The sequence below is a fragment of the Manis pentadactyla genome, chromosome 11 (assembly GCF_030020395.1).
Source record: "Manis pentadactyla isolate mManPen7 chromosome 11, mManPen7.hap1, whole genome shotgun sequence".
Lineage (NCBI taxonomy): Eukaryota > Metazoa > Chordata > Mammalia > Pholidota > Manidae > Manis > Manis pentadactyla.
Window position 1 is genome coordinate 67,516,944 of NC_080029.1, and position 23,587 is coordinate 67,540,530.

General features: G+C 36.5%; 1 protein-coding gene across 4 annotated transcripts in view; it reads left to right on the top strand.

Annotated features, from left to right (window-relative positions):
* The window catches only part of HEATR5A (HEAT repeat containing 5A), a 122,446-nt gene that overhangs the window by 18,609 nt on the left and 80,250 nt on the right, over positions 1-23,587 (top strand). For 2 of the 4 annotated variants that reach the window (XM_057488506.1, XM_057488507.1), the window contains exons 2-9: positions 11,127-11,325; positions 12,596-12,807; positions 13,701-13,809; positions 15,777-15,926; positions 16,604-16,778; positions 20,397-20,557; positions 21,858-22,113; positions 22,734-22,889. In XM_057488506.1, coding sequence (XP_057344489.1) covers positions 11,200-11,325; positions 12,596-12,807; positions 13,701-13,809; positions 15,777-15,926; positions 16,604-16,778; positions 20,397-20,557; positions 21,858-22,113; positions 22,734-22,889 — 1,345 coding nt within the window. In that variant the 5' untranslated portion in view covers positions 11,127-11,199. The remainder of the gene's footprint in view (positions 1-11,126; positions 11,326-12,595; positions 12,808-13,700; positions 13,810-15,776; positions 15,927-16,603; positions 16,779-20,396; positions 20,558-21,857; positions 22,114-22,733; positions 22,890-23,587) is intronic. The other 2 variants (XM_057488508.1, XM_057488509.1) reach the window with 1 other exon arrangement.

The following is a 23,587-nucleotide window of genomic DNA, read 5'->3' on the forward strand; positions in this document are numbered from 1 at the left end:
CTTCCTACACTGCTGGTGGGAATATAAGCTCGTTCATCCATTGTTGAAAGCAATGTGGAGGTTCCTCAAAAAACTAAAAATAGAAATAACATTTGACCCAAGAATTCCACTCCTATGAATTTACCCAAGGAATATAATTTCTCAGATTAAAAAAGACATATTTACCCCTATATTTATTGCAGTACTATTTACAATAGCCAAGATACTTAAGCAACCTAAGTATCCATCAGTGGGTGAATGGATAAAGAAGAGGTGGTGCATATACACAATGGAATACAATTGAGTCATAAGAAAGAATCAAATCCTACCGTTTGCAACAACATGGATGGAGCTGGAGGATATTATGCTCAGTGAAATAAGGCAGGTGCAGAAAGACAAGTACCAAATGGCCTCCCTCATTTGCGGAGTATAGCCATGATGCAAAACTGAAGGAACAAAACAGCAACAGACTCACAGACTCCAAGAAGGGACTAGTGGTTGCCAAGGGGGAGGATTGGGGGAGGGTGGGTGGGAAGGGGATTGAGGGGTATTATGATTGGCACACATGGTGTGGGGGGTATCATGGGGAAGACAGTGTTGTGGCACAGAGAAGGCAAATAATGACTATGGCATCTTACTATACTGTTGGGCAGTTACTGCAGTGGTGTATGGGGGTACACGATAACATGGTTGAATGAAGTAACCACATTGTTTTTTCATGTGAAACCTTCATAAGAGTGTATATCAGTAATACCTTAATTAAAAAGTAGGGGATGGCTGGCTTCAAGATATTTGAGTGGTGATTGGATGAAAGCGTTGGCAACATAGTATCTACTGAAGACACGTATATCTAGAGTCTAATTGCCCAAGTATAACCAGGTTTTGTATGAGTTTAAGAAAATTAGCTTCTCTGTGCCTCAGTTTCCTCATCTTAAAATAAGACTAATAAAAATAGCTACCTTGTGGACTGTTTTGCAAATCACTCAGAAAAAATGTAAAATACATAGAGTAGTGCGTAGATGATAGTAGTCAGTAAATATTAGCTTCTGTCAAAAATAACAGCTGGCAGGACAGTTGGAGCAGCAATTTTATGAAGTTTTTTTCAAGTAGCATAACTACTTTGAAAAATATATTGCCATACATGTTCACTTTTAATTAATGACTTCATAATCTCAAAATAAGATAAAAATTAGAAAAATATTCTTTATGTAGCCATAGGGTTGTGATTATATTAAATGTACAGTAGATTTATTAAATGTACAGTAGATTTGCTGCATTTAAGTTCATCTTCCTAAAGTGAAACCAGGTAATAGCAGGACTATTTGTTATTTTCAAAATGCAGTTGCTTGTCTCATTGACAGTGCATATGTGGAGAACACAGGTGCATTTTAGACTTGGTTGTTTAGATGTGGGATTATCATAGGAATGTCTACTTTTAGGAGTAATTCATCTGAGGAATGTTATGAGGGCATTGGAGATAACTTTATGCTCTGCTTATGGTCTCAAGCTTTTTACTGAATTATTTATTATTTCATTTTGTTAGCTGTTTTGCTTCTTGATAGATCATTTGACACCACAATATTGCTGCTGCCTAAGGAAAAAAATGTCTCTTCAGCAGTCCTAATGACCTCTAAAAAGGGTAATTTGATTCTTAAGATAGGATTTTCACTTGCCCTGCTAGGAGAAATTTTCTATATGATACTGAGGTTTTTTTTTCCTCACACAATCATAGATATTGAGTGCAAACTTGCTACTCACCTCCTCGATATTGTGTGTCTTCCAGAAATTGTTTCTTTAGCATTTATTAACTTTATCCTTAATTGTCTGTATTTTGGTCAGTTCACGTCAATAATTTAAGAAAGGAAAGGTTTTTTTTAAACAAGCTAAATTCTTGTCTCTGTTAAAGTGAATTTATTAACTCCTCTGTTGATATTGTTCTTTAAAACTGGCATTTCTGAAAACCACAATGAGATATCACCTCACATCCAAAAGATAAATAACAACAAATGTTGGCGAGGTTGTGGAGAAAGGGGAACCCTCCTACACTGCTGGTGGGAATGTAAATTAGTTCAATCACTGTGGAAAGCAGTATGGAGGTTCCTCAAAAAGCACAAAACAGAAATACCATTTGACACAAGAATTCCACTTCTAGGAATTTACCCTAAGAATACAGCAGCCCAGTCTGAAAAAGACATATGCACCCCTCTGTTCATCGCAGCACTATTTACAATAGCCAAGAAATGGAAGCAACCTAAGTGTCCATCAGTAGATGAATGGATAAAGAAGAGGTGGTACATATACACAATGGAATATTATTCAGCCATAAGAAGAAAACAAATCCTACCATTTGCAACAACATGGATGGAGCTAGAGGGTATTATGCTCAGTGAAATAAGCCAGGTGGAGAAAGAAAGTATCAAATGATTTCACTCATATGTGGAGTATAAGAACAAAGGAAAAACTGAAGGAACAAAGCAGCAGCAGAATCACAGAACCCACGAATGGACTAACAATTACCAAAAGGAAAGGGACTGGGGAGGATGGGTGGGAAGGGAGGTATGGTGGGGGAGGGGGAAGAAAGGGGCCCTTAAGATTAGCATGTATAATGTCGGGGGAGGCACGGGGAGGGCTGTGCAACACAGAGAAGACAAGTAGTGACTCTACAGCATCTTACTATGCTGATGGACAGTGACTGTAATGGGGTTTGTGGGGGAGACTTGGTGAAGGGGGAAACCTAGTAAACATAATGTTCCTCATGTAAGTGTAGATTAATGATACCAGAAAAAAGAAAAACACCATTAAAATAGACAAAACTTAGGCAAGAGTGGCCAAGAAACATGGAGAAGAAATAAACATTTTCAATAATGACAATGACATTAATCATTTAATTAATAGGAAGGGTAGAACTCAAACATGGAAGAGACAAAAACTGTATTAGGAAATAGCTTATGCATTTTTTTATTCTTAAAAGTATAAAATTCTCCACAAAATAAAATTATTCAAAATGACTCAAAAAAAATTAGCATTTCTGAATATAACCTAATATGTACCTTTTTCTTTTTAGGACTGTTAAGTGCTAGGTCATGGGTGGTACTTGGTGGGCAGTAACATATGGCTGAGGGGCAGCCCATATGGCTAAAGCAGCCCTAAGCCTGAGAAGACAGTGGTGGATCAGGCCTCTGGGGCAGCAGCATAGCAGAATCCGGAGTATCAGCCTAAGCCAGAGGACACAGACAAGGAGTGGGAGTTGAAAACAAATGCCCTTAGAAGTTGGCAAATAATGTAAATGAATAAGACAGGCCAGGTGGCAACTGTGACCTGCTGGAGAGACCGTCTTAGATTCGGTCTTTTGTTCCTATAGGGGATATGGACCCAGATTTTCAAGTAAAATCTTATGTTTAAATGTTAACTCCCGGAGGGGGCGGAGCCAAGATGGTGGCGTGAGTAGAGCAGCGGAAATCTCCTCCCAAAACCACATATATCTATGAAAATATAACAAAGACAACTCTTCCTAGAAAAAAGACCAGAGGACACAGGACAACATGCAGACCACATCCACACCTGTGAGAACCCAGCGCCTCGCAAAGGGGGTAAGATACAAGCCCCGGCCTGGCGGGACCCGAGTGCCCCTCCCCCCAGCTCCCAGCGGGAGGAGAGGAGTCGGAGCGGAGAGGGACAGGGAGCCCAGGACTGCTGAACACCCAGCCCCAGCCATCCGGACCAGAGCGCAGACACAGTGCATGCGTAGGATCCCGGATACTAGGGAAACAGGGCAGCAAGACCGGTGAGCGGGTATCGGAGACCAGCGCCAGAGAACAAAAGAAAAGCGAGCGGCCATTTTTTGTTGTTGTTGTTTTGTTTTGGCAAGTGCTTCTTGGAAGTCTTAAAGGGACAGGGGCCCCAATACTAAGGAAGCAGGGTAGCAAGACCAGTGAGTGGGTGCCTGAGGCTGGCGCCGGAGAATAAAGAAAAACCACCGGCCATTTTTTATTATTATTATTTTTATTTATTTATTGTTTTTGTTTTTGTTTTTGTTTTTTTTGTTGTTTTGTTTTGGCGGGTGCTTTCTGGAAGTCTTAAAGGGACAGGGACCCAAACACTAGGGAAACAGGGCAGCAAGACCAGTGAGCGGGTACCAGAGGCCGGCGCTGGAGAACAAAAGAAAAGTGAGCGGCCCTTTTTTTGTTGTTGTTGTTGTGGTTTTGTTTTGGCGAGTGCTTTTTGGAAGTCTTAAAGGGACAGGGACCCTAAAACTGGACGGAAGCGTCCTGGAACACTTAGTCTGGCAGCAGGGAATCTGGGGATCTCTGGGCACTCTAACCCCCTGGGCAGCATGGAGCACGGAGGCCCCTTATGGAGATAAATAGTCTCCCGGCCACTCCCCCTCCAACGCGGCTCCACCATTTTGGAGCAGCAGCCTGAGCCAGGCCATGCCCACAGCAACAGCGGAGATAAACTCCATAGCAGCCCGGCAGGAAGCAGAAACCCTGTCTGCGCGCAGCTGCCCAGCACAAGCCACTAGAGGTCGCTGTTCTCCCAGGAGAGGAAGGCCACAAACCAACAAGAAGGGAAGTTCTTCCAGCCATCACTCATCCCAGCTCTGCAAACTATTCCTATCACCATGAAAAGACAAAACTACAGGCAAACCAAGATCACAGAGGCAACACCAGAGAAGGAGACAGACCTAACCAGTCTTCCTGACAAAGAATTCAAACTAAAAATTATTAACATGCTGACAGAGATGCAGAGAAATATGCAAGAGAAATGGGATGAAGTCCGGAGGGAGATCACAGATGCCAGGAAGGAGATTACAGAAATGAAATAAACTCTGGAAGGATTTATAAGCAGAATGGATAAGATGCAAGAGGCCATTGATGGAATAGAAACCAGAGAACAGGAACGCATAGAAGCTGACATAGAGAGAGATAAAAGGATCTCCAGGAATGAAACAATATTAAGAGAACTGTGTGACCAATCCAAAAGGAACAATATCCGTATTATAGGGGTGCAAGAAGAAGAGAGAGGAAAAGGGATGGAAAATATCTTGGAAAAAATAATTGCTGAAAACTTCCCCAAACTGGGAGAGGAAATAATCAAACAGACCACGGAAATACACAGAAACCCCAACAGAAAGGACCCAAATAGGACAACACATCAAAAGGATCATACACCATGACCAAGTGGGATTCATCCCAGGGATGTAAGGATGGTACAACATTTGCAAATCCATCAACATCATCCACCACATCAACAAAAAGAAAGACAAAGCACATGACTATCTCCATAGATGCTGAAAAAAAAAAGCATTTGACAAAATTCAATATCCATTCATGATAAAAACTCTCAGCAAAATGGGAATAGAGGGCAAGTACCTCAACATAATAGAGGCCATATATCATAAACCCACAGCCAACATTATACTGAACAGCGAGAAGCTGAAAGCTTTTCCTCTGAGATCAGGAACTAGACAGGGATGCCCACTCTCCCCACTGCTATTTAACATAGTACTGAAGGTCCTAGCCACAGCAATCAGACAAAACAGAGAAATACAAGGAATCCAGATTGGTAAGGAAGAAGTTAAACTGTCACTATTTGCAGATGACATGATATTGTACATAAAAAACCCTAAAGACTCCACTCCAAAACTACTAGAACTGATATCGGAATACAGCAAAGTTGCAGGATACAAAATTAACACACAGAAATCTGTAGCTTTCGTATACACTAACAATGAACCAACAGAAAGAGAAATCAGGAAAACAATTCCATTCAAAATTGCATCAAAAAGAATAAAATACCTAGGAATAAATCTAACCAAAGAAGTGAAAGACCTATACTCTGAAAACTACAAGTCACTCTTAAGAGAAATTAAAGGGGACACTAACAAATGGAAACTCATCCCATGCTCCTGGCTAGGAAGAATTAATATCGTCAAAATGGCCATCCTGCCCAAAACAATATACAGATTTGATGCAATCCCTATCAAATTACCAGCAACATTCTTCAATGAACTGGAACAAATAATTTAAAAATTCATATGGAAACACCAAAGACCCCGAATAGCCAAAGCAATCCTGAGAAAGAAGAATAAAGTAGGGGGGATCTCACTCCCCAACTTCAAGCTCTACTATAAAGCCATAGTAATCAAGACAATTTGGTACTGGCACAAGAACAGAGCTACAGACCAGTGGAACAGAATAGAGACTCTAGTTATTAACCCAAACATATATGGTCAATTAATATTTGATAAAGGAGCCATGGATGTACATTGGCGAAATGACAGTCTCTTCAACAGATGGTGCTGGCAAAACTGGACAGCTACATGTAGGAGAATGAAACTGGACCATTGTCTAACCCCATATACAAAAGTAAATTCAAAATGGATCAAAGACCTGAATGTAAGTCATGAAACCATTAAACTCTTGGAAAAAAACATATGCAAAAACCTCTTAGACATAAACATGAGTGACCTCTTCTTGAACATATCTCCCCGGGCATGGAAAACAACAGCAAAAATGAACAAGTGGAACTATATTAAGTCGAAAAGCTTCTGTACAGCAAAAGACACCATCAATAGAACAAAAAGGAACCCTACAGTATGGGAGAATGTATTTGTAAATGACAGATCCGATAAAGGCTTGACATCTAAAATATTTAAAGACCCCACATGCCTCAACAAACAAAAACCAAATAATCCAATTAAAAAATGGGCAGAGGAACTGAACAGACAGTTCTCCAAAAAAGAAATACAGATGGCCAACAGACACATGAAAAGATGCTCCACATCGCTAATTATCAGAGAAATGCAAATTAAAACTACAATGAGGTATCACCTCACACCAGTAAGGATGGCTGCCATCCAAAAGACAGACAACAACAAATGTTGGCAAGGCTGTGGAGAAAGGGGAACCCTCCTACACTACTGGTGGGAATGTAAATTAGTTCTACCATTGTGGAAAGCAGTATGGAGGTTCATCACAATGCTCAAAACAGACTTACCATTTGACCCAGGAATTCCACTCCTAGGAATTTACCCTAAGAATGCAGCAATCAAGTTTGAGAAAGACAGATGCACCCCTGTGTTTATCACAGCACAGCACTATTTACAATAGCCAAGAATTGGAAGTGACCTAAATGTCCATTGGTAGATGAATGGATAAAGAAGAAGTGGTACATATACACAATGGAATACTACTCAGCCATAAGAAGAGGGCCAATCCTACCATTTGCAGCAACATGGATGGAGCTGGAGGGTATTATGCTCAGTGAAATAAGCTGAGCAGAGAAAGAGAAATACGAAATGATTTCACTCATCTGTGGAGTATAAGAACAAAGGATAAACTGAAGGAACAAAACAGCAGCGGAATCACAGAACCCAAGAATGGACTAACAGGTACCAAAGGGAAAGGGACTGGGGAGAATGGGTGGGTAGGGAGAGATAAGGGGAGGGGAGAGGAAGGGGAGCATTAAGATTAGCATGCATGGTGGGGGTGGGAGAAAGGGGAGGGCTGTACAACACAGAGAAGACAAGTAGTGATTCTACAACATTTAGCTATGCTGATGGACAGTGACTGTAAAGTGGTTTATAGGGGGACCTGGTATAGGGGAGAGCCTAGTAAACATAATATTCTTCATGTAAGTGTAGATTAATGATAACAAAAAAAAAAGAAAAGGGGGTTTACTCCCTGATAGGATAAAACTAACTGTAAATCAACAATTAATGAATGCTTTAAATATCCTTAATTTTGACCACTTAAAGGGTGTCAGATGATCGGCTATGGAGGTACACTTTTCTGATAATATTCCTTTCTCTTAAAAAAATAAATAAATAAAGCAGTTCCCGTGTGGTGACCTCCAATGAGTTCTACACAATGGTATAAAGGGCAGATCAAAGTGTGGGCAAAGTGCCTGTTTGTGTTTATAGAGAGGATCAAAGCCTAATCTGGCTACCCAGAAAATGAACTAAGATACGATATGAAGAAGAACTTCCAACATCAGCACTCTCTGGAAGAGTCATACCAGAAGAGGATCATCAAAAAACCTCAACAAAGATCCCGGCGATGCTGCAGTTGTAGCTGCATTCATCCCACCGGTTCCTGGACTTACCATTGGAATGAAGGAGATATCTAAGCTGGCCTGTGCATGCAGTAAAACAACAAATTTGACTGGATCTACACTGTTGGAACTCAACCAAGAATTAGGAGAAGTGCAAGTTGTAGCACTCCAAAATCTTACACTACAGACTCTCTACTGTTAAAAGAACATATGGGATGTGAACAGTTCCCAGGAATGGGCTGTTTTAATTTGTCTGATTTCTCTCAGAGTGTTCAAAGTCAGTTGGACAATATCCACCATATCATAGATAAGTTTTCACAAATGCCTAGGGTGCCTAACTGGTTTTCTTGGTTTCACTGGAGACAGCTGATAATTATAGGTCTGCTTTGGTTATGTAACTGTATTCCTATTATGTTAATGTGTGTATGCAATTTAATTAGTAGTTTAAAACCTATACATGCTTAAGTTACACTTCAAGAAGATATGTCAAAGAAATAATCAATCTTCCCATGTTTTCTTCTGTCTGCTACTCCTATAGCTGTTCTTCTTCCTTCCTAATTACAACCCTTAAATAGAATTCGTGCCTCATATCGAATTATCGAGTATCATAATTCTTCCAAGTGGTATAGATACCTCAAGACAAATACTGGACATAAAAGCCACAGGACATAAATCTGCAAAGAAGTAAAAAGCTAACCATTTCAAACAATATTGCCTCTCTCTCACTTTCCAACTTTACATTTCCCTGTATGGCCCGGAAGATGACTGGTTAGCCAGAGAGGGGTAAGATTCCTCAAGGGAGGAACAACCTAAGACAGGCACAGTCGCAGGGGGGCCATCAGGTGAGAAATTGGGGATCAACAGAGGTGAGGCTTAGAACCTCACCCCCCCTGTTTTGAGAGAAATCTTCTGCATCCGTGTATGTTTTATTGCCCTTGTCTAGCTTGGATTAACACATAGTCTACAGGCACACACCTGATCATCTACATTTGCTCTCTTACAGCACTAAACTATGTTTTCTACCTTTATCTTGCATCTACCTACCACTTCAACATTTTATTAAAAATAATAGTAATAATAATGGAGAAATGTGGGATTCACATATAAATCAAGTATAAAAATCAAACGAATATTCATATTTGACCTGATTGTTTATAGTTCATAATGCATGAGCAAAACCGAAAGTTTCTGTGATGACTGCCCTTGTACTGTTCACCATGTAAGAATTTATTCACTATGTAAGAACTTGTTCACCATGTAAGAACTTGTTCATTATGCTTCAGAAGATTGGAGACTGACGAGAATTAGGCTTGGGGTGGATTAATGATTGTGCATTGAGCATTGAGTCCCCTATACAGAATTTTATTGTTGTTAACAACCATTTGATCAATAAATATGAGAGATGCCCTCTCAAAAAAAAAGAAAATAAATAAATAAATAATAAATGTTGACTCCCCCAAGTACATTACTGGCCGAAGTTGGCCAACAGAGTACCAGTTTGTAACTACTGTCTTTAGAATAGGCACTTTTCAGCTCTAAAATAGTTACGGTGATCTAATGATATTTTAGGTAATTTTATAGCAGTAAACTCCCTGGGAGAAAAAATGAAAGAAGAAAAAAAAAGCTTTCTCCAGTTTCCCATTTGATTGTTTACTATAGCTTTACTTACTGGCTTCTCAATAAAAGATTGACATTTGCCTAGGAGACTGAGCTACATAATTAAAAGTTTTAGTTTAATTACCTGTAGCATTCTACCTGTATTTCTATTCAGTTCCACTTCCTGTTTTCTGTTTAGCTTGGAGTTTTATTTATAATGTGTCCAATTTATTTTTGATACACTCGTGAATAGGAGTACCCATTTTTATATATCTGATGCCTTCTCTGTTGTTGAATGTTCTTAATGATAGCTGTTACTCCTACAACTAGTAGTAATGATTTTTTTAAGGTAGTTCGTGTTTTTTAAAATTTTCTTTTCTTAAATAATTTATTCCAACATTTTATTGTGATCTTCTAAAAAATACAGAAAAATTGAAGAATAGTAAAATGATCACTCACATACCCACTACATACGTTCAGCTATTAACATTTTGCCATATTTTATGGCTGATAGTGACTGATTTACTTAACTATTTGAAAATGAGTTACAAACATCATGCTGCTTTTCTGCTATATCCTTAGCATGCACCTCCTAAAATTAAAAAATTCCATAATAACAGTACAGCTTATAAATTCCCATGTGTTAGCATGTATGTGTGTAAAAACACACACTCATATATGTTCTGGATAGGCACTATCGTGTGCCCAGGAGGTGCTCCTCAATTTAAAAAAAAACAACAAAACCTCCTCTGTCTTTTGTTGATGATTTGCTACAACAAAAGTGAAGGCTGCATTGGATCTGGGTCAAAGAAAATATGATCTTTATTGATACAAATCCGGAGAACATTCATCTAAGTGCCTTCAAAAACAGGAGTTTGCTTTCACAACAAGGTTCATGGATATACGTTGAGATGGGATCTTTCCCTAAAGTTATAGCCACAAGCTATAAGCATTTCTTTATTAGGCTGGGAGAACAGATGCAAATGGAAAAGTTCCTGTGTTCCTGTTTGGATCTCCAGGTAAATGACAGAATATGCCCCTAGGCGAAGGTCCAGGGAGTTGTTAAGCTTTACCATAGAATTTTAGTAGGAAGTCTGGATATTTGGTCATTTGTTAATAAGTACCCATGACCTATTTTCTTAAAAGGACATTTATACTACAAAGAAAATTGAAAATCTAACATTTGAGTAGCCTAATCTTAAAATTTTCAGAATTTTAATTGAATATCTGTTTAGCAACTTTTTACATAAAAATGTCAATAATACAGAATTATTTTCCTGTCTGCTCTCCAAAAAAGAATAATAATACAAGGGTAGATTTCATGTCAGTGTTACCTAGAGTCTAGTATTGAACTTCTTCCAGTTTTACCTGAAAGATGTTATAAAATATGTCTCTATTTAATTATTCTTTTTGCTCTTCAGTGAAAGATTTCTAGCATTATGATTGCCTTCCTTTTTCGCTGTCCTTTTGAAATACGTTATTTTCTTCTCTTACAGGTTTTTTCTTAGGTGTATTGACTGAAGTTTAATGAGAAGAATAGTGACCAGCTAGGAGAATTTTCTGCAAGGAATGGAATTAGCTCATAGCTTATTGCTGAATGAAGAAGCATGCAATCAACTAGGTGAAGTTCAGAAGGCAGAGTTCATTTTTGATTGGTTGAGATATTTGGAAAAGCTTTTGCTAGCAACAAGCAGGGTAGGTAAAATTGCAAAAACTCTTTTTTGTGTTTTTTAAGTACCAGATCGTATTTAGTTTCTTTAGTTTTCTTTTCTAGTTCTGTCCACAATAATCTAAATTGGCTTTCAAATGCTAGACCTTACCAAGACTTTATAGTGAAATATTACAAGAAGTTTTTTCTGTTCAAAAAAGCGGGAAGAAATTAGCCAGTAATTTTTATATTACTTTAAAAGCATATCAGAAACTAATTTCAGGCCACATTGTATTGGATTTCATGTTCATTATCTTATGTACCTTGTGTACGTACCTCCATAAGCACAAAGCTCTAGTGCAGTACATTGCTAAATAACGTAATGGGAGTTTCACTTTAAAGAAGGTGTGAACTCTCAAGGGGAATATGAATTGAAGAGTCTGAGTAAACGTATTTCCTCTTAAAAGCTATGAATTGGGTACAAAAAAGAAAACTAATCACTCACACCCTTTGCATACATTGAGCAGTTTGTTAACATTTTGCCTCATTTGATTGACTGATTGGTTTACTGAGCCTCTGTATGAGATGTACCTTTGCATACATCCACTAAAGATAAAGATATTCCCCTACATAATAACAATACTGTGGGTAATGGAAAAGTGGTGCAAAGATGCTACTCATGGGGACATTTAGAATTTAACAAAAGATAAAAATCATACACTAAATTAACAAATATTTCATTGTAGTTTAGGCCTCAGTGAGCACCTGAATACTATTACCACTACGCTGATGTTGCTGTATTCCTTTTTCAGAGAGCAGATATGTAAAATGGAGTAATATTATTGGTATTTAGATGTATAAGCTTGCAAAAAGAAAATTTCAGTAAACTTAGAGTAAGATGTAAATAAAACAGGTAACCATGATAGTCAGCTCTCGTGATAGGTTATAGATTGCTCCTATTATGCAGATGTAAATTGGACAGAGGCTTAATAACTAAGAACCTCTAGTTAAAATGCAAATTTACTGAACCTTTCAAATGTAAGAAGAAAGATACAGAAGAAATAGAGCCTATTCTTTGTTTCTAGAAACTTCAGGATATTGTAGTCCAGAACTTACTTTTTGGAGATAACAGCAGGGCAACAAACTGCCTGTTCATGTGCAGTGATGACCATGCCACTAACCTATTTGTAATTTTTCGTCAAAGTATTTCTTAGAGCCTTTTAGCTATTTCTGAAATATATGAAAGAAAAGTCATAGTAGAGGGTTACATATAATTATGTTGACTTTGAATTGTCTTTTTGTTACCTTCCTTTCTAGAGTGATGTAAGGGAGAAACAGAAGACTCTTGTTGAACAGCTCCTATCTTTGTTGAACAGCTCCCCAGGGCCTCCTACCCGAAACCTCCTTGCTAAGAATCTAGGCATTCTTTATAGCATTGGAGACACATTCTCTGTTTACGAGACAATCGATAAATGTAATGATCTTATTCGTAGCAAAGATGATTCTCCAAGTTATCTTCCCACTAAACTGTAAGTTAAATATTAAAACTGAGCATAAAATAGTGCTGCCTTGGTATATCACTTTTATACAGAACGGAACTACTTGATATCATTATTTTGAAACTTGAATACAGGCGTTTTACCTATTTTATAAAATAAAACTTAAAAAAAAAAATGTAACGTTTTCCAGTTGACTGGGAAATCTTCTAAAAGATATTTTAGGCATATTTGAAGCCTAGATTTGGAAGTAAAACTAAAGATTTTAGCAGTTGAGTGTTTAAGACAAAAGATATTTTAAGTTCCTGCTGTTTTGGATGTTCTTTTAGTTCATTAATTACTACTGGTAAAAATTAATAGTGAATATCATATAGAAAAATACCTTTATAAAATCCTAAAAAAGAACAGCACTTAGTTTCTTTCTCCTTTGGATTCAGTTGATTTTATCACCTGTTATTTTAGAGAAGCCAGTTTGCTGTGTGTGGTTCCATGATAGTAGTTTTATAGAAATTTTGTTGATCTGATTCAGAATCTATATTCCCATAAACTTTTCAGACTTCAGACTTGATTAAGAACATGATTCTTATTTTTCTTGTCTTTTATTTTTAAGACCTTCTTTGATTATCTAATAGAGGAAGCTCAGGTCTATTAAAAATTGTTTTGTAAAAAATTTGAGGGAATATGGAATCTTTGGGCTGAGATTTAGATTCATTGAAGATGCATCTTTTTTACATTGTCGTTATTGGAAGTATAATTTCATGATACTTACCTAAGTGTTATGTCTTAGGATTTAACAGTGGAGTAGAGTCTGGGAAATTTTATCCTTTAAAAATAAAATTAAATAGTCACCTTTACATAGTCTTAAGATTTTTTTTTATTCCTGATTTTTCATTCATGACTAATTTCTAATTTAATTGTTGTTTCAGTGCTGCTGTGGTATGTTTGGGCTCCTTGTACAAGAAGTTGGGTAGAATCCTGGGTAACACCTTTACTGACACAGTGGGGAATATTCTTAAAGCTGTGAAGAGTGCAGAGGTATGTAACTATAAGTTTGACCAAAGAATAAAAGATAGTATTTTACAGGTTTTATAGTTTCTTGAACCAATATAGGAGCTTTACCTGTAGGTCTATTGTGTGTGTGTCTGTGTGTGTGTGTCTATAAATGAAATACTTCTAGTTAATGCCCATATGTATTTTGTATGTTGATTCTTTATTAGAAAAGCAATAACACAATATAATTTCATGTATTCAGATAAATCCAAATAGGTAAAAACTAAGGTATTTCTCTGGCAGACCCATCCCTGTTCCCTCCTCTTAACAGTCAGTTTTGAAATTAAAGTATTTGTATGTTTGTAAATCAAAAATTTTTAATTTAAGGTCCCTAGCATTTAAGGGCAACTCAGCATCTTTAAGTATGAAGACATCATCCCAGCCCCTCTTACCTTACTTAAGAAAACAGTCTAGAAAACAGCTCTGAAATAATTTATAAAAATGCTGGCTAGTTGCATACACACTTTTTAAAAATGTACTGAAATAAAACATGGGAAAATTCAAATGTAAAATTTTTAAATTTGAAGAAGAATGTAGCTGATTCAACAATTTTACAAAGTGAAGGCCATAACATAAAACTGATGAGAGAATCTACTCAGCAGATCACGTCCCAGCAGTTTCCTAAAATGCTGAAGAAGGTAATTCAGGAAGAGAGATTATTAACACCTGTAAATCTGGTTTTATTTAAAATGAGTTGTCTGTAAGGACTTTTATTTACTGAGGTATAGCCACTTGAAATTTTTTTTCCTCTTCACTCCATTGGTTAAGCTTTAATACTGTTTAGGCCCCATGGTTAACAGAGGATTTTGCTGTATGTCTCAGAAATTTTAAAGTAATTGCCAAATATTTTTATTGCCTTTCTATTTTTTACTTTTATGATTTAGCTCATCAGGTGCTATAACATTTTAGAGATATCAAAAGGGATTCCTACATTTGATACACACCCACCAGTTATAGACACATTTGAAATTGGGATAAAAGGAAGTTCAGAAATTTCCCATTAGGACCCATTTTGTTATGTCCACTTACAATTATTCACTATTGTGCTCCTTGGAACATAGATAAATTAGTAACCTTACTATGAAAATGATACTTGATGTTGATCTTGTCTTCTTCCAACTTATCTCTAGTAGTCTTAATTTCCTGGGATATAGAAGTCATTTGAGGCATTTAGTAAAACTAAAACATCAATAATATAAAGAGCTGCTATTTTGTGAGTGTTTACTATGTGCCAGGCACTGTGGTGATCTTTTCCCCACAGGGGCTTGTCACACTGGCTCTGTAGAGTTCATTTATCCTTATTTTACAGATGAAGAAGTGAGTAAAAACAGTTTAGTCACACAGCTACTAAGGGGCAGGTTCAAATCCAGGTATTTTAAAATCTAAAGACCATACTTCCAATCCCTGAGTTACCAGACCAATAAATAATAAAATATTATTAATAGCTGTAAAATCTATTGAGCAATTATGGTATGTTAAGCACTATTCTAAGCACTTTACATTTAGTAAATCATTAGAGCCTTATAACAACTTGGATGGTTGGTAGCATTACCTCCATTTAACAGATAAAGAAACAGATTTGCCCAGGGTCATGTAGCTAGTAGGGGGCAGACTCTGTGCTCTTACTGCATTACCTCATTTATAGCAGCCATTTATTGAATGCTTAACAACACGTAAGCTGTGTACTAGTCACTTTCCATATAATTTCATTTAGTCTTCACACTAACCCTGCAAAAATTGTATTGCTTTGAAATATAATATGTATAGGTAACAGTTTTCAAATAATAAACACTTCATAAAATAGCAAGTATTAATGTTTCTTGATGTCAGAGTGAGTTGGTTAGTGTACAAAAATAGTATTTCTTTAATATATATGAGGTAAATTTCAGTGCTTAATTCTGTTCTTCATGGTGAATTTTTTTTCTATTTAATTTTTTCTTTTCTGTTGGTAGTCTCAAGGTCGCTATGAGATTATGCTGAGTCTGCAAAATATATTGAGTGGACTGGGAGCTTCTGCTACACCTTGCCACAGGGATATTTATAAAGCTGCTAGATCCTGCTTAACAGATAGATCTATGGCCGTTCGTTGTGCTGCTGCTAAGGTAAATTGGCCTAATAAGCAGAATTCCTAAACATTAGCAAAAAGAAAGTTAAATCAGTTTATCCCTGTGAAAACACTGGTAACAGTTACTTGATCAGAGATCTGCAACCTTGATAATCAGCTAGTACCATCTCATTTTAACAAGTGAAGAAAGTGAGTCTGGAAGAGTTATGTGAATTTCCCACGATTCCTCCAGTACTTAGCAGCATCCTGTTAGAGGGCAGGGAGTTCAAGATAACCAGTAAGTATTCTTTCCACTTCACTGTTTCCTCTCTATAATTGTATTAAGTAACATTTACATGTAAGGTAATGATGTTTGAAAGTGACTTGTTTTTGTTTCTATCCTGCTTTCTCAACATACTTGGTTAGGTAGCACGGTGAAGTTGGAATTATTCTTACAGTTGTTCAAAGCCAACAGATTGGCTCTAGAGGCATTTCTCACAGACTGCTAGGTTAGAGTGGGTCCTCCTCCCACCCTCTGTAGATACATTGCTTTATATAGTATAAGTTTTATGACTTTTAGTAAGTGTTTATTTGTTGTCCCCACAGTTATTATTTAAATACTTTGAATTTGTGTGTTATTTTTGTTAGATCTTCATAATGTTTATAATTTGTGTAGATCTGAACTTGACAGTTGTATTTTGTTTTTCATTAATTTCTGGTTTTCGATTTGAATAGTGTCTCCTTGAACTTCAGAAAGAGGCCATCTTCATGTGGAGTACAGACTTGGACAGTGTGGCCACGCTATGTTTTAAGTCCTTTGAAGGTTCTAATTATGATGTGCGGATTTCAGTTTCAAAGCTACTAGGCACAGTGTTGGCTAAAGCTATAATTTCTAAACATCCAGGATCAGGTAAATTCATGTAATTACTTTCAGAACATCTTCCATAATTTTTTCCTAGTTGATTAAACAAACGTAGCATTACATATAGCTACCCATTATTATTTGAAAAGAAACAAGATATCTTATAAATCAGCATTAGTTTGTAAACATTGCTATAGGTCCTAAGATTTCATTTTCAAACAGTTGAACAAGAATTTGAAGAAAAAAATAAGAGCTCTTGAAGAAATTCAATTTCTTTATTTAATTATTGTCTTTATTCAATTATTGTCTTCCTTTACATCATGGCCTTTTTATTTTAAGTGAATTTTGAAGTGTTATCCAATAAGAGGTAGGATCTAAATCTTGAGAATTTTTTTTAAGCAGCACACATGTCATTGCTTATATTTGGCTTGCCATTTTCTAGGTTGGTATAAGGGAGCCATGATGTGAGTAATTCCAAACAACAGATATTTGAAATTTACTGTATTTAGACCCTTTGCATTGTGTGTTAGCTTTTATTCTCTATTGGTACACTCTGGACAAAGAACAAGGATGGGGTATTTTTGGAAATAAGAGACCTTGCCTGGATTAATCCACAGTATGTATAAAACATTAATGAACAGTTGAAAATTTGCTTTGTCATTCTTTCTCCAAAGAATAAACAATCTCACAGAAATTAAAATGTGACTGTTCTGTAGAACCTCGCTCTCCAGATATCTGCAGACCAGGTATTCCAATATTACCTGGGAGCTGTAAGAAATGCAGAAACTCAGGCCTCACCCAACTTGCTAAATAAAAATTCTCATTTTAACAAGATCCCAGGATAATGTGTATGAACATTAAAAGTTGAAAAGCATTGCTATAGATATTATTTATTGTTATATAGAAGGATTTTTTTCCCTGAAGCCTGTGTTTCTCAACCAGAGATGAGAGGACAGAGAGTACAGCACAGAATCTCCTGGGGAACACTAACTATACAGCCCCTCATTCTCCATTTGAGACCCACAAGTTTAAAATTTATAATAAACGTTTTCATTGTAGTTTTTCTAATCTTGTAATTCAGTAACACTGTCTTTTTTATGGGGTGGGTGGGTGTTGAAAGGTTGGTTGGAAGAAGAAGAAACCCAAGTCAGGGGGAAAAAAGTTGTTCAGGACATTTAAAAGGTTACTTCTTAAGCCACATAAGAGATTGAAATTAGGAGACATGTTTAACCAAAACTTTTTGAAAATGTGCATTGCTCATTTCTATAATTGTATCATTAGCCCTGGCAGCTGGTATAGCTTTTGCCCTTTTGGAGATTATGTTATAATGTTCAGCCACACTAAAGCCTGTGGGCAGGGCCCAGTTGTCTTATTGACCTTTCATGACCTTTCAGCAACACTCGACTCAGTTGATCCTCCTCTTCATCCTTTTTTTCACTTGCCTTTCAGGACCTCATGCTTCCTTGGTTTTCCTTCCTCCTCCCTGGAAATTCCTGTTCAGTCTTCTTTGATCTTCCCTTATCTTACAGAAAAGGCCTGTTGCCTACCATTGGTTAATCTAAGTTGATGACAACTCTATCTTTCTAGGTGTTCAAACCACTATTTGTCAAGTCACCTTTGACTCTTCTTTCCCCTGCGCAATAGTTATTTATCTTAAAGCCTATCCAGAATGGGGGCTCCTTGGAGAAGTGGCTAATTATGGGATTGGGGCAGGCAAAGTCTGAGGATGAGCCCTAGATCATCTTGTGCCAAAAGCTGTTGGAAGACACTGCCATTGGTCAAATCCAGGATAGTAACACACAAAACTAATAATGATAGAAATGAATTATAACCTATTAAATAAAAAAGGAATCTATGAGAACATATGGAAAATAACTACATGAAGGAGAAGAGAAAAGCTCTTTTTTACTGTGTAATGCCAACTAATAAATATGGAATGATTGGCATAATGACTTTTTGTGCAATCATAGGAATAATTTATGCAAGTAAGAAAATTTGATGAGTTGCAGGATATTTATCCTATCTTAATGTATCACCACCCAGGTTGCATAGTAATTACAAAGGGAAAAATGATATTTTGCATAGAACAAACTTGGCAGACACCTTATTCAAGTGTCCAAAGATGATACCATCAATGCAGAGACAGACTGATACCAAGCCTGACAATGCTTTTTGATGTTAGGCTTGGAGAAGGCTTTATAGCTTACTTTTGTGTTTCTCCTGTCAAGAATTCTGAGGAAATACTCAATGAATTCAAATTGAGGGCTGTCGCATAAAACAATTAGCCACACATGAATTCTTAAAAAATGAGAGAGTGTTAAGGAAAATATGGTGGTCTAGATTGGTGACAGATTATTTCACTCCTCTGCCCAAGGTCCTCCACCGGCATCTCACTTTATTCACATCCTTGTTATAATGATCTTGAAGTTCCTACGTATTCATCCTTGCACTGGCCTTCTACTAGACCCCTCCATTGCTCTGTTCACATAGCTCTGCATGGACTCATTTGGCATCAGTGTCCCACCCCAAGGCCTTTTTGCCCTATTTGCTCTGCTTAGAACACTTTTTCTCCGGGTATTTGCATGCCTGATTCCCTTGGTACCCTCAAACTGTGTTTATGTTACCCTTTCAATGGATCCTACCCCGACTACCCTATTTAAAATCACTTCCTCCCACACCCATGGCTTTTAATCATTGTCTGACATACTATAGATTTAGTCATTTCTTATGCTTATTGTTGTCTCCTTCCTAGAATTTGCGATCTAGGGCATGGATTTTGTATTAATTCACTAATGTTTATCTCTCAAAAGCCAACATAGATTTTCATTTATTTCAGGTTATCTCGCTTGAGGAGATTTTTTTGTTCATAACTTAATTAACAAGTTTATTTGTCCATTGTGTGACTTGAGTCAATAATGAGAGTCAGAGCTCATGACCATCATTTGTCAGAAGAATGAAAAGGAGAAAATGGTTTTGTTTTGTTGTTTTAAGGAGATATTATTTCCTAGATTATATTATGTTAATTCACAAGGAGAAACTCAGCTGTGTCAAGCTGAAACAAATATCCTGCCCTAACTAATCTCTTAATTATTATAGCCTAAGGGCCAACTGAGCAGTTATGCTAATATTTAGCTTTGATTTCTTCAGAGACTGAAGATAGAAACAAAAGTTGTACTTGCAGTTGAGAATTAAAAAATAATAAGACATGGTGGTTACTTTATGTAAGTTTCTTTAAGACTTGTAGAGCATTTGGAAAAATAAAATTATTTTTTGCATTTCTAGTATTTCAAAAGACTTTATAAAGTATTGTATAGCATTTCATTCATGGAATATCAAGACAATTTATGTTTTCCCTTGTTTTAGAAGATTGTTTAGCCTTCTAACATTTTTGAGAAAAAGAGAGCAATAGGTCATAATCTCAAAGTGTCATAGGCTTTAAGATGTCACTGTCATGAGTTCGAAGTCCATTCTAATTTGATCTCTTCTCCCTTGTGTCATTTTTTGTGTGTTAATTTGTATAATGTCCTATAAAATTTGCATGTTGTTTGAATTTTTAGTTTTTGTTTCTATTAACATGCTGATCAAGATCGTGCAAATCAAGATCATGGATTAAAATTTAGTTTGTAAAATATGAATCACGTGTTCTGTTTTTGTTCTTTGTTATAGCAGTCTCACGTCAAAGCATTCGCAGAGTATCTCTGGAGGAAGTTCTGGAATTACTAGGAACAGGGTTTCTGCGTGGGACTTCAGGCTTTCTTCGAGCCAGTGGAGATGTGCTGAAAGGAACCAGTTCAGTCAATAGGGATGTTCGAGTTGGAGTTACTCAGGTTAGAATCACAAATCAGTATCTAAATGTAATTCCCACTGGCCTGTAGTGAAACTTTTAGTATCTGACTCCAGATAAAAGTGATACTATGCAGGGTCATCACTTAGTGCTCTCATATTTATAAATAGATATGGTGAGGCCAAACACTTTTTTAAAACTACATTATAAGAAGAGTATGTATCAATGATACCTTAATTTAAAAAATTGTAAAAAAAAAAAAACTACATGAAAAGAAAAAGAACCTTAAACAAAGCCAGCTAAATAGTCTATTACCCACAATGTGTTTCAGTTCCTAATAATAGGAAATTTTTATTTCCTTTGAAACACAAAGGAAATGTTTGTTTCGAGGCTTTGTACTTTCATGTGTCTTGTGGTTTAATATGTTTTCCATTTTTTTTATGTGTGCTCTTAAAGTTCAAATTTAAGTTTTAGGTTCACCTTCAGCATGGGCAATACTGTATTTCCGTTTGATATAGTTTCAACTCCTAAGTAAAGATTACAGCATGTAATCTATTATTAAAGTTCTTAAATTCTTTGTCCTAAACAAAATGTTAAAAGCTAAATCTTAGGAAAAGTATCTTAGAATAAAACAATACAGAGATTTTTTAATTACTTTGTTTTCTAAATACAATTATGGTTCAAAGCAAATGTATTTTTTTAAATTCATGTATGTCCTCATAGTTTTATACTGTATGATACTAGATTTCATGAAAATGTAAGATAATTTTAAACTATATAGTATAATTATAAACTGTATTTCTAAAAAACATGAGAAAACTACTGTCTGATTACAGGAGAAAACTACTCTTTGTATTTCTGGAGTAAGACAAACCATTAACATTCATGAAAACAAAGAGCATTGATTCATTACTATAAACTTTTCTTTCAGGTTTCTAGAACTAAAGCCTCTTAGAGTTAATGGTGTTGGAACATAGTTCATTCTTGTAAGGTGTTATATGTTTGATTTGGGTTTTCTTGTTTAGAATGTTAAAGAGCTTGAATGCTTTGTTCAGAGGAGCCACAGACACATTTTAGGTACCAGCTCGCTATGCTGACATCCTGAAACTGCACAGTCTGACCAAAATAAAATAGGCAGCATAAATGAAATTTCATTTGAAAGACAGAGTACTTCAGTTTTGTTTAATAAACACACAAAGAAGCAGTATATTTGTATAGCTAATTTCACTATTAATGAGGAAGTAATAAAAATAAATGTTAGTCCTACATATTTTATGGAAGAGAAAATATTAATAAAGAATTAAAATTATTTCATTTTGAAGATAAATTCCTTTCTTTTTTAGGCATATGTGGTATTTGTTTCAACACTAGGAGGATCATGGCTAGAGAAAAATTTTGCTGCCTTTCTTTCTCATATCCTAAGCCTTGTGTCACAGTCGCACCCTAAGGCCACTCAAATGCAGGGTGATGCTATCTGTGGTCGCCGTTGCATTTCATTCATCCTTCGAGCTACTATAGGAAGCCTTCTTGGAGAAAAGGCTCAGATTGCTGCTGCCAAGGATATTTGCCAGGCTATCTGGAAGTTAAAGAAAGTTGTGGGTATGAATCTACTAAGACACTCTCTTTTAATGGTGCTAAAGGAATTGTCCTTTTGGAAAAGTTAACTGTTATATTACTATATTAATACAAAAAACACTTTTATAATAGACATCAGTTGTTTCAGGGTAATCAATATATAGATGAGATATAAACTGTCTAACTTGGTAAGAACTATCATATATGTGTACAGATCTTAAAGACTGGTGAGAATTGTTCCTCAGAATCCATGATCTTCCTATAGAAGCTGATACCTTGTCTTTGAAGCAATTAGATCATCTCAGTGCCTGTACTGTTTTAAGTCCACTCTGCTTATCTTGTGTATCAATAAAATAAGAATATTACTTAGTTTTCCATGTGTTCTCCCTTCCAGTGCCACTTGCTAAAAAAGTAGTAAGGGATCTATGGTCAGGTCACTTGAACTAAATTATTTGTATTAGTTCAGTTCTCTCTCTGTTGATGCAAGTCCCCATTTGAGTATTTCAGTTACTTTTCTAAGCATTTCATATAGGTCAAGTGGAAATACTAGTTTTTGCCTTTATACTTTTCTGCTTCTGCCACCACCCCCTATAATGTATTTTAATAAAACAGTGATGCATAGTTAATTCTTACACTTCTGTCAGACGCTGTGATGAGTGACAGTAATTTGGAAACCCGGCTTGGCTCCACCGACGTAGCAGCCAGCCCGCATATGCTGGTATGTGCTTTACAAGAACTTGGAAATCTCATTCATAGTCTTGGCACCACCGCTGCACCTTTACTGCAGGATTCAAGCACAGGTACCGTTTGTGACTCATTTAAATACCTCATTTTTACTCTGGTTCTAGTCATCTTTTTTCCAAGGAAAGAAAGCTCTCTCAAATAGCTTATATATTATGGATTCCACTGCAGATTTGTTAGACATGTTCTATGACATATAATCAAGATTATTAAAAATACTTGAGTGTTTTTGCTTTTGTAGTTAAAGGTCATTATCTAAGTCTCCCCACCCCGCCCAGAACTATTTAAGATAATATGGAAAAACAGAGAAGTGAACCTGAACTCATGCTCTCATCTGTAGTTTCCTTGTGGTACGAGGAATTCACTTCCTCAAAGGTCTTTTCAAGCAGTCTCTTTTTTCTCTCTCTCTTTGAAAATTATTTAATCACTTTTGAGAGATGGCTCACGTACCATGAAGTTCACCATTTTAAAGTATACTGTTCAGTGGTTCTGGTATTTTCACAGAGTCGTGCAACCACCACCACTATCTAATTCCAGAATGTTTTCATTACCCAGTGAGTCTTGCACCCATTGGCGGTTGTTCCCCGTTTTCCCTTCCCCCAGCCGCTGGTACTGCTACAGCCACTAACGTACTTTTTGTCTATGGATTTGCCTATTCTGGATATTTCATATAAAGGGAGTCATACAGTATGTGGCCTTTTGTGACTGGCTTCTTTTATTTAATCACTTTAGAAAAACATTGTTAATGTCTTCGACC